Source organism: Labrus bergylta, chromosome 5 (assembly GCF_963930695.1).
Source record: "Labrus bergylta chromosome 5, fLabBer1.1, whole genome shotgun sequence".
In the NCBI taxonomy this organism is placed as follows: Eukaryota; Metazoa; Chordata; class Actinopteri; order Labriformes; family Labridae; genus Labrus; species Labrus bergylta.
In genome coordinates, this window is record NC_089199.1 from 21,646,397 (window position 1) to 21,660,594 (window position 14,198).

At 41.2% G+C, this 14,198-nt stretch overlaps 1 protein-coding gene across 1 annotated transcript; it reads right to left on the reverse strand.

Annotated features, from left to right (window-relative positions):
* Positions 1-1,216: 1,216 nt before the first annotated feature.
* Positions 1,217-4,352, reverse strand: LOC109981726 (potassium voltage-gated channel subfamily A member 3). The gene has a single exon (XM_020630643.3). It carries the CDS (start codon positions 3,502-3,504, stop codon positions 1,954-1,956), a length of 1,551 nt encoding a protein of 516 aa, XP_020486299.1. The 5' UTR covers positions 3,505-4,352; the 3' UTR covers positions 1,217-1,953.
* Positions 4,353-14,198: the final 9,846 nt, after the last annotated feature.

Here is a 14,198-nt window from a genome sequence, read left to right on the forward strand (position 1 = left end):
AAAAACACAGTTCAGCAGGAGCTCACACATGACTGCTCCTCCAGTTCAGCGGCAAGACAACATCAAATGACCAAGTAGTTCATACATATGTACATACATATATGCAGATCAGCGCTCCTAAATACCTCAAGGAATTACAAATGCAACATTTAAATTGAGATCTATCAAACTATTAATGCAGTTTATAGAAATTTAGGCAGTTATATTGTTAACTAATCATTGAGCCATTGTTTCTTTGTAGGAGATTTGCTGCTTCTCTTTGCTTTATTGTACGATTCATCTTTGTTTAATTTTGCAGTCAAATTAACAGAAAAAGGAGGACGTTATCTTGTACTGTTGAAAAATGGTATGCTTTTTCTTTACTATTTATGTTTGAATTCTTATTCTTATTATTCTTCTCTCAACTAAAGAAAATATACACAATATTTTAAGTTAAAGTATAATGGCTACAGCCCAGTTAATATAAAAAGTGTCATTCATATTGAGAGCCAATGTGAAACATTAAGAGGGAATGCAGCCGTGTAATTAATTAATCTTTGGGTTTGTTTGTGTCACTTGCAGCTTTTAGCCACTTTGAGCGAGCAGCACATGTGCAAAAGGCTGCTGGAGGGGATGAAAGGTGACTGACGTCACACCTAGTTGGCATGCCAACTCACAGAATGGAGCTCACATCTAAAACACAGAGCAGCTGGGGTGCTTACAAGTGAAACAAAGGAGAAGCTGCACCGATACAATAAGCTTTTCAGGAGTATTTTTACATTTCTGACAACACTTCACAAGAAGCCACAGGCAGCTAGCTGCGTCTGAAGCCTTGCTAGTTCTGACTTATTTGATAAATATTATAAATGATTAAACTCCATTTTCATGTGTCTGAAACAGCTGACTCTCTCCTCCAAGGACACAGAGGTGATGGTGTGAACCACAGTTGAAAAGTGAAAACGCAACCCAATGCCATGGCAACATCATAGGGGGGGGTTACCCGGGAAACCACCGTTGTCATGGAGACTGCATCACAAGGCGTTGTTCAACAAGCGCGATAAAGGAGGCGGGACTTTGTGCACGTTGTGCCTCCTTTCCTGCACGCTGTTTTCATTCTGACGTCACGCGCAAGTGACCTCACACACACACACAATTATTCACACTTCATACTTCATATGTTTCATCACCCCCTCTAGCTTTGCAGGGATATTAGTGATTAAAAGACATTTACAATCCGGACCTTCTCATTTCTGGTTTATTTAATATAGGCAGTTGTGAGTAAAAAATACAATTTTATGAAAAGCTCGACTTATTGTTCATGATAAGCGTTTCCATCGACACCACGTATAGTGTTATTACCTGAATAACAAGCTGCACAAGACTCAGAGTCCGACATGTGGACAGGTTATGATATTTAATAACCTTAACAGACTTTTTGGGCTATTTAAGTTACTATAGTTTATTATTTATTACGTTACTGGACATTTAAACTTATTTTCTCTGCACGAAGCACAAGACGTCGTTTTTTAAGACTGGCGGGTAAATGCAAATATAGACTATGCTACACGTGTATATCCCAATCATAAACATCAACAACTTCCGCATTTACATAAATACATAAAGATATGTAGGCATCGAGTGGCATTAGGCTAGAAACTGCAAAAAAAAATGTCGGTTTTAACAAGACAATAACTTTTTAATTTCTTGACAACACGTTTCCAGTGCAAATGTTTTTATAAGTCATATGAATACTTGTGAGAAATACTCCAAACACGTGAATGTACACTGGAAACAAGTAGAATCTGAATTCCTCATTATTAAATTGAACGACAAAGCTTGTTAAAATGGACATTTTACGCAGCGCTCACCCACAGATATGGACTGACACGTAACGATTGGTTATATATAAAAATAATATTATAGCTATTATGTCTTCATGCTCCACAAATGATCCTGTGTGTGGCTCATTTTCGGCTACACGTCTGTGAAGATCTTTTTGATGTTCACGCAGTTTTGGTTGTTCTCGGTGCTGAAGTTGGGCTGTTTGAACGCGCTGTTGATGCCCTCCTCTATCACCATGTACTCGGACTTGCTGAGAGACGAGGAGCTGCACGACCTCCTCAGCTCCTCAGCGGGGAGGTGCTCACAGCTGTCCGTGTGCACGTACTGCGGGTGCTCCTCTCCGTCCGTCTCCCTGTGGTAGAAGTAGTTGAAGTTGGACACAATCACTGGCACGGGTAAGGCGATGGTCAACACGCCTGCTATTGCGCACAGAGACCCCACTACTTTACCCCCGATGGTCACCGGATGCATGTCCCCGTATCCCACTGTAGTCATGGTGACCACTGCCCACCAAAACGCGTCTGGGATGCTGGTGAAGCTGGACGTGGGGTCGTCCGCTTCTGCAAAGTAAACCGCGCTTGAGAAGAGGATAACTCCGATGAAGAGGAAAAATATGAGCAAGCCGAGCTCCCTCATGCTCGCTTTGAGTGTCTGACCCAAAATCTGAAGTCCCTTTGAGTGTCGTGACAACTTAAAGATGCGGAAGACCCTCACCAGCCTGATCACCCTCAGGATGGCGAGAGACATGGCCTGCTGCCCACTGTTGGTCTGCGTCTCGGCCAGCTCGGTCCCCAGAGTGATAAAGTAGGGGATGATGGCCACGATATCAATGATATTCATGATGTTTTTGGAAAAGGTAGTTTTGCTGGGGCAGGCGAAGAACCGAACCAGCAACTCGAAAGAGAACCAAATGATGCACAGAGTCTCTATGACGAAGAAGGGGTCTGTGAACGGGTTTGGCACGTGGGGGGCCGTGCCATTTACCGTGGGTGCCACTGTGGCTTGGTCCCTATCATCCCTGAACTCGGGAAGAGTCTCAATGCAGAAAATCACAATGGAAATCAAAATAACAAGCACTGAAACGATCGCGATCCCCCGAGCTGGCCCCGAGCTCTCAGGATACTCAAATAAAAGCCAAACCTCCTTTTGGAACTCATGTTTGGGCAGCACGCGCTCCTCTTCTTTTATAAACCCTTCATCGTCGCGGAATTTCTCCATGGCCTCCTCCCCGAGCTGATAGAAGCGGATTTCCTCAGAGAAAATATCAATGGGGACGTTAACAGGTCTCCGTATGCGCCCCCCTGACTGGTAGTAGTATAGGATGGCATCAAAGCTGGGTCTGTTCCTGTCAAAGAAGTACTCGTTCCTCAGTGGGTCAAAGTAGCGCATCCTTTTCCTCGGATCCCCCAGCAGCGTTTCTGGAAACTGGTTGAAAGTTTTCAGTTGCGTCTCGAAGCGTAAACCCGAAATGTTGATCACCACGCGCTCGCAGCATCCCTGGCGGCTGCGCTCGTATCGATCCACGGACAGGTGAGGCGCCGAGAGGACGGCGGTGTCCTCCAGCATGTTTTCCACCGTCATGACGCCCCTCTCCACCTCATAACCCCGACTCTCTGTGGTGTTGTTGCCCGTGCTCCTGGCAGGTGAAAGCGTATGGATCACACTGTAGTTCTGATCATCCATACAGGTGGTTTTGGGTCCAGAGAGGCAGAGGTGTGCCAATCCTCTCCTAGCCAAAGCCTACAGCTTTGGGAAGCTGCGGCCGACGCCACTCACGTCTCTTCTTACCATCACCTATCTGCGCGTATCCACACACTGAGCCGCTGCACTCGCCTCCGCCTTTTTCCTTTTTTTACAAACACGTCGACACCCGCCCACGGCGCGCATATGTCTGACATACGTCCAACCAGCCGCCCAATCGGAAATAAACATGACACTTACAATGTCGATCACACACCTTCAGTCAAGTGTGAGGAGAAACAAACACTTGATGGAATCATTCCCACACCTGTTTGATTGAACTTTAGTAGTTTTCTGTGAGCACATATCAGCGCAGAAACGAAGATATAGCTCTCCACTGAGCAGCGTTTACGTGACGTAAAAAAAACAACAACAGCAGGGTGGACCTTCAGGACCAATATCCTCTGTGGCACAGTGTCTGCGAACAAGTCGATGATTGTTTCTCACACTTTGGACATGGACATAACAATGCTGTCATCAGTCTTTACGTCACTTTAACCACATAAGCTGCAGCTGATGTCATCGTGTTTTTCCGGGGCTGCACCGTGCATAGCAACATATTCTCGAACCGAACACAATGCATGAAAACGGAACAGTACAATTCTTCGTGTTTTTAGTCCTTCTTGTTAAGCAGGTGTTGCTCTCCATGGTGCTGAAAACAAGCGCGCGCCAGCTTGTACAAATCAGCGCGCTCTCTCTCTCTCTCTCTCTCTCTCTCTCCTGCAAATGAGCAGTGTTGAGTTGAGTCCATGTGTGCGCTCGTGCTTTACTTTGTTACCACAACACAGAAGCTTCGAGATCAGTAACCTCATTTCCACTTGTAAATAAAAAAAATCATTCGCGCCATGTGGTGGTGGATTCGCCTGAAAGGAGCTTCTCGGCTGTCAACCTTTGTTAGAGCTGTGATTAATGACGGAAATGCAATATCAGTGTTGTTTGTAATTCATACTGACAGGCTTCATCAAAGGCGTCTGCCATTGTCTGTGCACCCGGGTTAATGAGTTCAAATGAGATTCAAGACTCATAGAGAATCTGCTTTTTCTTATTCGATTGTGCCAGTCTTTAAAAAAAGGTTTAAGTCAAACATGTCAGACCCAAAAGGAAGAGCTCAGCCTCTCTTTTATCCAAAAATGGCAGCTTGTATTCCTCCACTAATAATAGACTTAGAAAATCCTCTTAAACGGATGACACTGATCTAAAAACCCATTGAGGTCTTTAAGACTGTCTAAAAAAAATAAGGCATAGGATGTGGGAAAACCCTCCACTGTCAGGAAAAATGTAGATACAAAGAGAGAGAGAAAAGACTCCTACAGTTGTAAATAACAGTTTGTTAGGTTATCTTTTACATGAATCATTTAACTGCTTCATTTCTTGTTTAGGAATCACAGTACTGATCCATTCATTTAAAGGACAGAGACTCTGTGTTGGCCTGTAGGTCGTTGCACAGAATTTTAAGTCTGGAGTCTTAGCTGACCAAATGCCTCTCCTCACTTAAAATAAGAAAAATATTACAGGCTACATTTAAGTGTTGAATTCTACATTCTGAACATTGATCTCACGACACACAATCTTAATTATAAAAGACTTTGCTGTATGGTAATGTTGCAAACAAACCTTCAAACAGTTCCACTGAATTTCAATGAATAAAAACAGATGTGTATTTTAAAATCACTGTCAAAAATACCAGAATTGATCAGATCAAAAGGATATGAAGTAAACACATACAGACAACAGAGCTGGAGCAAAATCTCACAGAGAACGTGCGGAATGTGGTTATCATTTGAGTGTTGACAGCCATTTTTTTTTCCTGATGTTACATCTTTTTCTCATTTGCACATTACAACATTGAGAAAAAAGATGGAAATGTGATTTTACTGAACTTTTTGCTCTTTTTTTTTTTTTTTACCACTAATTTCCACTGGAATAGAATACATGGGGTGAGAGTCTACAGGGGACAAACTGAACCACAGTTTCTCCAATATTTCAGCTCGCAACTCTCGTTTCTGTCTTTAAGTCTTCAAGAAATCTTGTTCACCTCTGGTTTTGTTTCAGTCTCGTCTTCTCTCTGCAGCCCAGAGGTGGAGTGACCTTTTCTGGCTATTCTCTCCATATTTTCCTCACAGTCTGATGCCTGCTCCTCCTTAACCTAAACATATGCAGATAGATACAATTCAACACAAAACCTTTAAAATGCAAAGCTTCAGCTTCAGAGAAACTTGTTAAAGACTTTTTTTAAAAAACACACATGCTGAATACAATAAGTACCCATTCCTTTTGGTGTCATGTCAGAAAGAGTGCCCATTGACCAGATTCAGATGAGAGGATAAAAAAATGTCTGTCACAAAGTGAACAAAGATAAACTACAATTTTGAAAAGCGGTGTAAGCACAAATTGTTGTGTTTACACATTCTTGGCTGCCATATGCTTCAAAAGGCTCATGTTGCTGCTTTTAGTTGTACATCTTTGCATATATACGCATTCGGTTTTGGTTTTGGACTGTTGGTTGGATAAAACAATGTATTCAAGTGAAGACTGCTCATAAAGACTTTGACTGGCGCTACACAAGAAAAATATGAGTACACAAATGAGAGTATTTTGTTGTTACACTTGGTTGATTGAGTTCTTGTAGGAAGGTCTGAACATCATCTTTTTTTAATTTACATGATACACCATTACTTATTTTTGCTACATTTTCAATCTTATGTTAGGGCGATGTATTTTTTGTTTAGAATTACTTAAGTTAAATTAGGCTATTTCACTTTAAATCATTGTAATACTAAGATGATCAATATGGGAAAAATTAGCTTTGTCAGTTCACTTTAGTGCATGACAGTAATACTGGAAATGTTAGTCTTGGTGTTAAAGGCAGACTTGACAATACAGACATTGATCATCTTCTCCATCTGATTTTAACCAACTGGCTGCAGAGGGCTGTGTGTTTAAATGGATTGTATGAATTCATGTTGCTCAGCCTGGTAGCTTTAGTGTGTTTCATTCTCATCACTGTCAACACCACACAGACACACATGCTCCAAAAAAAATGGTACTCTGCATCATTAAAATAATCACCCTGCTGTACTAAAAACCTCCCAGTCAGTTTCTCAAAAAGAGGGGGAAGTATTTGTCCGGGTCTTTGTTTCCATGGAAACAAAACATAACGAGTTTTGTAAAAATGAGAAAGAGGAGTTAAGCTGAAGAAGTTGAAGTTATATAATTTCTGCTCCAACAACGAGTCTAGCAGAGACTATTTTTCACATTCACCAGCTAAGGAATGAACATGTAATATATCAGGATGAATAGGAGGTTTGCTGTTGTGTGTGCTTCTGTGGACTGTATGTGTGGCTATGGACTGCAAGACCACTTATCAAACACAGAAGAATCAGCTCAACACAAAGGGGCAGATATAAAACTAAGACCCTGGGCAGGAGAGGCACTTTCATTTTCTAACAACAACACTCATTATCAAACAGCTTTTGACCGAAACGCCCCCCGGCTCCCTCTCTGTTTCTTTCCATTTCTTTCATCCACTTCTCTCTCCAGTTTAAAAGAATAGCTGAAAGAAAGTACATTGAAATCCCCCTGGGCCTTACAAGCAGCATTTATGCTTGTAAACACAGACTTATTGAGAGTCTCGGCTCAGAAACCATCTTGAAATTAGTTATCTTTTGTCCACTGCTCTATGAGGACTTCCCTGACCCTCAGTGATATCACAATACCAGATTTTTAAACTTCAATGCGGTTCTAGTAAAAGTCAAATATATCATTTGGCGGCGGATATGTCAGAAAAACATGCTTGTCTACACAAAACCACAGCAACAAAGTTATCTAAGTCCTAGGCACCCAATATTGTTTCATATTTGTTTTTAATTACCAAAAAATGCAGACAAACTCCTGCATCCTATCTTAATTACACAAATATGTTGGCAACATTTTGGAAGCGAAATCTGTGGAATTTAGACCATGCCCTCTCTCTTCTGCTTCTGACAGCTTTTGGTATAAACATGACGGAAGATTGGAAGTTTTTTAAAGCTTAGGTACTTACTTTAGTGATGAATTCCAGCTCTTTTTAGCGGTCTGGATCATTTGGCTCCGCTCAGTAATAAGAGGAGTCTCTTTCGGCTCCCAAACGGCTCTTCATTTGGTAAATTCAATACAATGGCTTTATTAAATCCGTCAAATTTGTGTGCCTGTATTTAATAAAATCATTCATTAAAATTATGATAATAAATATGTACAATCCCCAGAATAACACTATTTTACATGAAGTCTGTAGAGAACGTTAATGTTATACCACTGAGCACTAGGTGTTCCTGTGTTTGAGCGGTGTGGAGAAAGGATCATCCCTTTATTATGTCATTTATCAAATAACAACAAAAAGGGGGACACCAAAAAAACTGCTGTCAAATGGTAGCTGGGAAGACACAGAAGAAATCCAAGCAAGGCCTCTGTTATAATGTTATTCCTATGCAGATACAATCAGCATGAGAGTCAAGGTGCCAAGCTTGATTTCAGGTATATTTTTTTAACACTACATGTAATTTATTGTACAAGAGATTGCTCCCTAGAAACTGACTGTTACCCATGCCTATGTCCAATCCAACATGCATTCATAAATGCTTAATAGAGTTTTTATCCTACAAGGTCACCTCAGTTCATTTTCTCCACGCTGGCTGAGGATAAAACTCACTTATTACATACTCAAACCTCTGGAGCTAAAGATAGACTTGTTATCAGTCTGGGAAGTAAAAAAAAAAAGACTTATTAACTCTGGCAGAAGCTGCAATTTTAAGTGAGGTTATAAATGACATTGTGCTTCATGGTCTGCGGGGAGACGAGGGCATTTGACATAATAATCCCTTCCAAAAGATCTTGACTATATCCTTCCTTCTTCAGCATCGTGTCGGGGAAAAGAGGGCTGGTTTCCATCAAGAGTGACAATGCTTGGACTGCTCTTTGAGTAATGAGGAGCAAGGGAGTTTTTTTCCCTGTCTGGCTCGCAGGCACATACTGGATGATCAATACAGGCAGAGAGAGAGAGAGACCCACAGTGAGAGAGGGAGAGCGAGCGGCGTCCATCGATCACTTATGCATTGGCTGTGATCCCTGCCACAGCAGAATCATTACATGCTCACATTGTGCACTGCCACAGTTAGCATGAGTCAAGGTGGAGGCCAAGGTCAAAAATAAAACAGCATTTTTTTGTGCCACTGTTTGAATCAGCCAGATTAGTGTTAAAGGAGAGCCTGTTGACGTCTCTTATAGTCGATAGCTGGCAAAATATTGAAGATGTGAGGACAAATTCAATCCAATCAACATGGCAATTATTGATACAATTAATAATTGTCCTAATAAATGTATTGGATAATTATAAACAACCCTGACACCCAATAATTATATTTAAATAGTACAATGTTGAAACAAATGTGTTACGTGTGTTACTAACATTTGTTTCAGAATAAAGGTGCTCCCTTGTTGTTTATAGATTTTAAGACTGGGGCTACACACAGTTACACAAATTATGGTTGGCTTTTCTTAAAAAAAATAATAATTTAAGATTATTAGAGGACAGGTTAAGAGAGACAGGAAATGATGAGAGAATGGGGGATGACATGCACCAAACAACATCAGGACGGGAGTCGATCCTGTAAGGAGGACTGTAGTCTGCTCTACCAACGGAGCTAAACAACAGCTGACTTTCTTTTGACATGTTAAGATGACTATGAGCTTTTTTTTAAACCTTCACTAAGTTCTTTGAATACATTCATGTAGTTGTAACACGACTAAGATTTAAAAGCCACACTGTATGCTGTGGGTTCCCCCCCCCCCCCAAACAGAGCTCCACCTATCCTGTCCTCCTTTGCTATGATTGCATAGGAAGGCCAAAAAGGTCAAACTTGAGTTTTTAAAAATGAAGAGGTTATTAATTACCCCAAACTTTGTTCTCTTTACTTAAACTTACCAGCTAGTTTGTGTGTTTAAATATAACAAAGTCAGTTGAATGGATGAAGGAACTAAGTGAAAATTTAGTTACAGACAGAACACCAACAGTGGGCTCTTTTATTCCTGGTTGAAACAAGAACATATCTCTGCGGTGACGGAGTATCCTACAAGAAAGCTCTGAGGGTAAACTTTGAGGCAACCCATACTAGCAAATCAAAGCACAGGAAACTGGGAATAGGCAGAGCATTAGCTAAATGCTAACATCGTAATATTGCACCATGCTTTTTACATTGCTAACACATTGATGTTTAGCCTCTTAGCATTGGTAGTGTGGTGGTAATTTCTGTATAAGAAATAAGAACCAACAGGAGACACAACAACAGACATCACGAGATTATTGTTTTGTGGGTTCAAGACAATTGTGTCATATTACAGATGGAATTGGATTAGGCCACAACCATCAACCACAGAGTGTGCTGAGGAATACAGACTGAGTCTGTGGCAGACAGAAAGTTATGAAATAGTTGTCCATATATTTCAGAGACAACCAAAAATATCAACCTCATTAGTGCCACTAAAGGAAGTCAGACGATCACCAGAAGGATGAGTATTGATTGTTTGAGAAACTCGAATGTCTGCATGTTCTTTTCCATTCAGGCACCCAGAGTTCAAACGTTCTCACTTTGAAAGTCGAAACATGACTAACTCTACTAATGGCAGTGGAGTAAAAGTCATAGGGTCACCAAAATCATTTAATTTCTTTGCGTGTGACAAGAAAACAAACAGCGACACCCAAATCCATTACAATGTTCAATTTCTGGACCAAAGTATTTGACCACCTAACAGACCAGCTGCATGCAGCCATCTTTGGCATTTTTTTAACTTCCATGGACAGAAGATGAAGGAGAGCTCCAGTATGTGCATTTCAGCCGTCCCGTTTGCATGGTTCAAGAAGAAACACCAAAATCGCTCTCGCTCCCTCACATGAACTCAGTCAGCATCACCAACTAACATGAGCTCACTAGCGAGCTAATTCATAACAAATATTGCCTGTCAGCCCAAAGTCCGCAGCTATTTCCTGCCAACATTCCTAACGTTCATATCTTTACTTAGAGGATGCTGTTGCCTTGGTGCTTTCAAATGCTGTCCGACAGTTTGCACGGGAGCGATCAGGAAAAAAAGCCCTGAAGTCCGGGGAACGGCTGGTAGCTCTAAATTCACTGTGCGAGAGTATGCAGTCGAACATTTTCAAACCTGCAAAAAAATAATCTGATCTGGCCGGTCAGGAACAGCAGATCAGGCTGTGATGGGCAGTTGTGTCTTCCTGTTCCCCGTATGACAAATGACGCATGATCAGGCTGAAGTTTTGCTCGACTTCAAAATAAGTTGTGCGACTCAAAAATGCACAACTTTACCCCGAGTTAAAAGCTTAAGTGTCCTCTTCATGTTAAATTAAAATATGTTAAAGGAGGCCTTATCTCTTACACAGATTAAACTTGTAGTTACAATTTGAAGGTAACAACAACAATATTTCAGGGTTTAAATTGGAAAACATTAGTGTTTTTGTATGGGTTGAATTTTTGTTCTTTTTATGCTAAGATTTCAGAATTGAAGTGCTGTATGCCTCAGTAAGTCCGTCTCATCACTAAGGAAATGTGAGCAGCTGCTGCCACGGCGATGCATAAAAGAACGGGTGTGACACACATGGAGGATGGTGGGGGAATTCAACTCAGCATGTCATCTACTCGTGTGCCTTTATGTTGTGGTTGCACTTCACGAACCAACACAGAAAACACAGACATGCCATATACCAGCATACTATATATAGTATAGTAGATAATTATGTTTGCATAAGTGTCACTCATACACACCCACAGAGGCAGAGGCCAGACAACACAGACTCTCCCAGAGACAAACCATATCTTGCAAATGTGGACAGAATGAGAAAAAGAAACATTTGTACTGAAACAGGGAAACCCATAACTGAACTGATTAGCATCATCTGACCTTTACCAACACAGGCGGAATCAAATATGAATTTTTATTTGTTCTCTCAACTAAAGGCGGGCCTGAATAGGCATTTGAGGTAGCAGTCGCAACTCCCGAGCAAGAGCCCCACCGTCCATCGGGATGTGACGGGGTGTGATGCCAGCGTCAAGAAATACAGCACCAAATATAGCATGCGACGTGGAGCATGTGTCGTTGTTATTCTGAACGGGTTCCCTGCAGTGAAATGTGAAGGTCGCTGGCAACGAGCAGGGCGTGTGTTGGGGAAAAGATCCAGCCTTGTGGATTAGAGATCCCTGGGGAGAACGAGTGCTGTGGCCCCTGCATGACATGCTGTCACTGTAATAGATTGGTAGGGCCGCACAGAAAGACCCCCCAGAGCATTGGACCATTGGTTCATGCTGGACGGAGAGGAGTTACATTTCAGGAGTAGAGACCACAGGTATGGTCTTGGTTGCTAATAAAGTCTTTTCAATTGATTTTAGATTGAGCGCCGCCATTAAATTTGTCAAAAGGTTGATGTGAAGGAGAAGATAGGGCAAAAGACATGAAGAGAGGATGGTCAGGATTCACTTCAATGCACTTCTTGATTTAAGTATTGTTTTTATCTAAATAGAATCACAGTGAGAGTCGAATCCTGAATAACAATAAGTTACAATCCCCTAGTTCTCCAAAAACTTTCAGGAGTGAAGCATGACTCTAAGGTGCGAAATGATAAGGGCTGCTACAAATTAATTGCACTACCAACTAAAGTGGAATAAAAATCGTTTTTTTTCCTTCTCCAACTTTCTCTGAGTTGTTAATTGCTGGTGAGCATTTGATCAACAGTGTAAACAGCATCAGTCTAACCTAGAAAAAAAAAAGCGAAACAGTGTCGGAAACAGCTGCCTGCTCTATTATTTCTTATTATTATCAGCTCGCACCTCCCTGAAGTAGCCGACGCGAGACACATCTTTGAAGTGTGAACCACAGTTTGTACGTAGCAGATGGGCTGACTAATGTAACTCCTGACTGGTGCTGTGTGAGTGTCGCTGCCAAATCACTGTGAGAGATGTCAGACCGGCTCGTTGGGAATGTGACAGCGGGAATCACCAGGACGGAGAGGAGCAGTAACTCCATTAAAATGGGTCTCGCAATGAACAACACAACACATATGCTTATTTAAGTGTGGTTGTCTCAGCTGTTGATTCACTTCTCTTTATTTATCTATCTTGATTTGTCAATGAGCCACAAAGAGCCTCGGGATGTACACGTCTTTAACTGTGGTATATCAGCACAAGCAAGCTGAAGCCAAATATGATGCAGTCATTTAAAGTTAATATACTACTTAAGAGTGTGGGAGCGGTCAGATGTTCACAGACAAGTAGAACTTCTGACCAGTGCAATGGTTTCAGCCCTGACATTGTAAGTAAATGCACATGGATACAGTTATTGAGCTAGCAAACGCTGCCAAACTGCCATTTAGAGTGAAATTATGCATGCCAGAGTTAAGTTCCCCGGAGGCACACCGACCTTTCCAGGAAAATTCCGATGAGAAGAATACACGATGTCTGTTTGCCATGATAATTGGGAAAAGATATCAATAAATCTAACATTTCAAAATCACGTTTCACAGCAGGTATATGGCGATTTGGGGAAATTCTACAATTCATTTAGCAGACACTTTAATCCAAAAGGGACGTACATCAGAGAGTAAGGACAACACAAGCAAGGATCTAGAGCGAGGTGGAAACAATGTCAGTAAGTGCAAACAGCTTAAAGTCCGAACAGACACACAGGCAGTGCACAGAGGCAAAACACAACATCGACAGCAGTTCTGATCAGTGAAAACCATCGTTATCAAGTTCAACCAAAACCAAAACCATCATCAAATCATCAATACCATTATGTGTGAAGGTGTGAAAAAGGTGAGTCTTTAGCTTTTTCTTAACGGTGCAAAGGGACTTGGAATGGAAAAATTACATTAAATGTAGAATATGTAGAATTGTATTACATTAAAATATCAAAATTAATTAAAAATAGACTAAACGTATGTTACATGTGTTAGTTGATAACTTATTATTTCCAACAAATTGTAAAAGACAGAGAATTCCTTAATTTTGTTGATTCAGTTGTTACGGGACGTGTCTTGTCGTGGCGGCCACCATTACAGACACGACATGTTTATCGTTGCCATGGAGACACCGGATGTTGTGTCACGTTAGCTGTACGATCTGCTGTGATAAAAATATCACGTAAATAATATTTGGAAACATATTCTCTCCCTCAGGTCTGTTTTGTCTGTTCGTCTACACTACGGTCAACGTGGAGTTTGTCTTCATCATGGGAGGGGGGAAGTAGCAGGGATAACTCCCATGATTCCCCGCCAGCCTCAACATCATCTTTTGTTATTGTATTGATTGAGATCGGCAGAATCTACATACTGTGCCTTTGATATTTTTTCCCAGTATCAAGATAATTTCATACTGCAGCCAGTTTTCGGTGTTTGTTTTATGACAAAAGGCACGCTTCAACTGAGAAACTAAGTTTATTAATATGCATTGAAGTTGTCCATCACAAATGTTTAAAGCTGATTTTTTTATTTGATTAAGTTAAGATAATAGCGACTGGTTAAAAAACCTGAAGTTAAACCATTTGATGTTAACCTTTGTTTCTCCAACGTTTCACAAATAACCAAAACTCAGCGCTGC

Coding starts and splice junctions, on each gene's coding strand:
- LOC109981726 (XM_020630643.3), bottom strand. CDS start 3,504: ATGGATGATCAGAACTACAGTGTGATCCATACGCTTTCACCTGCCAGG.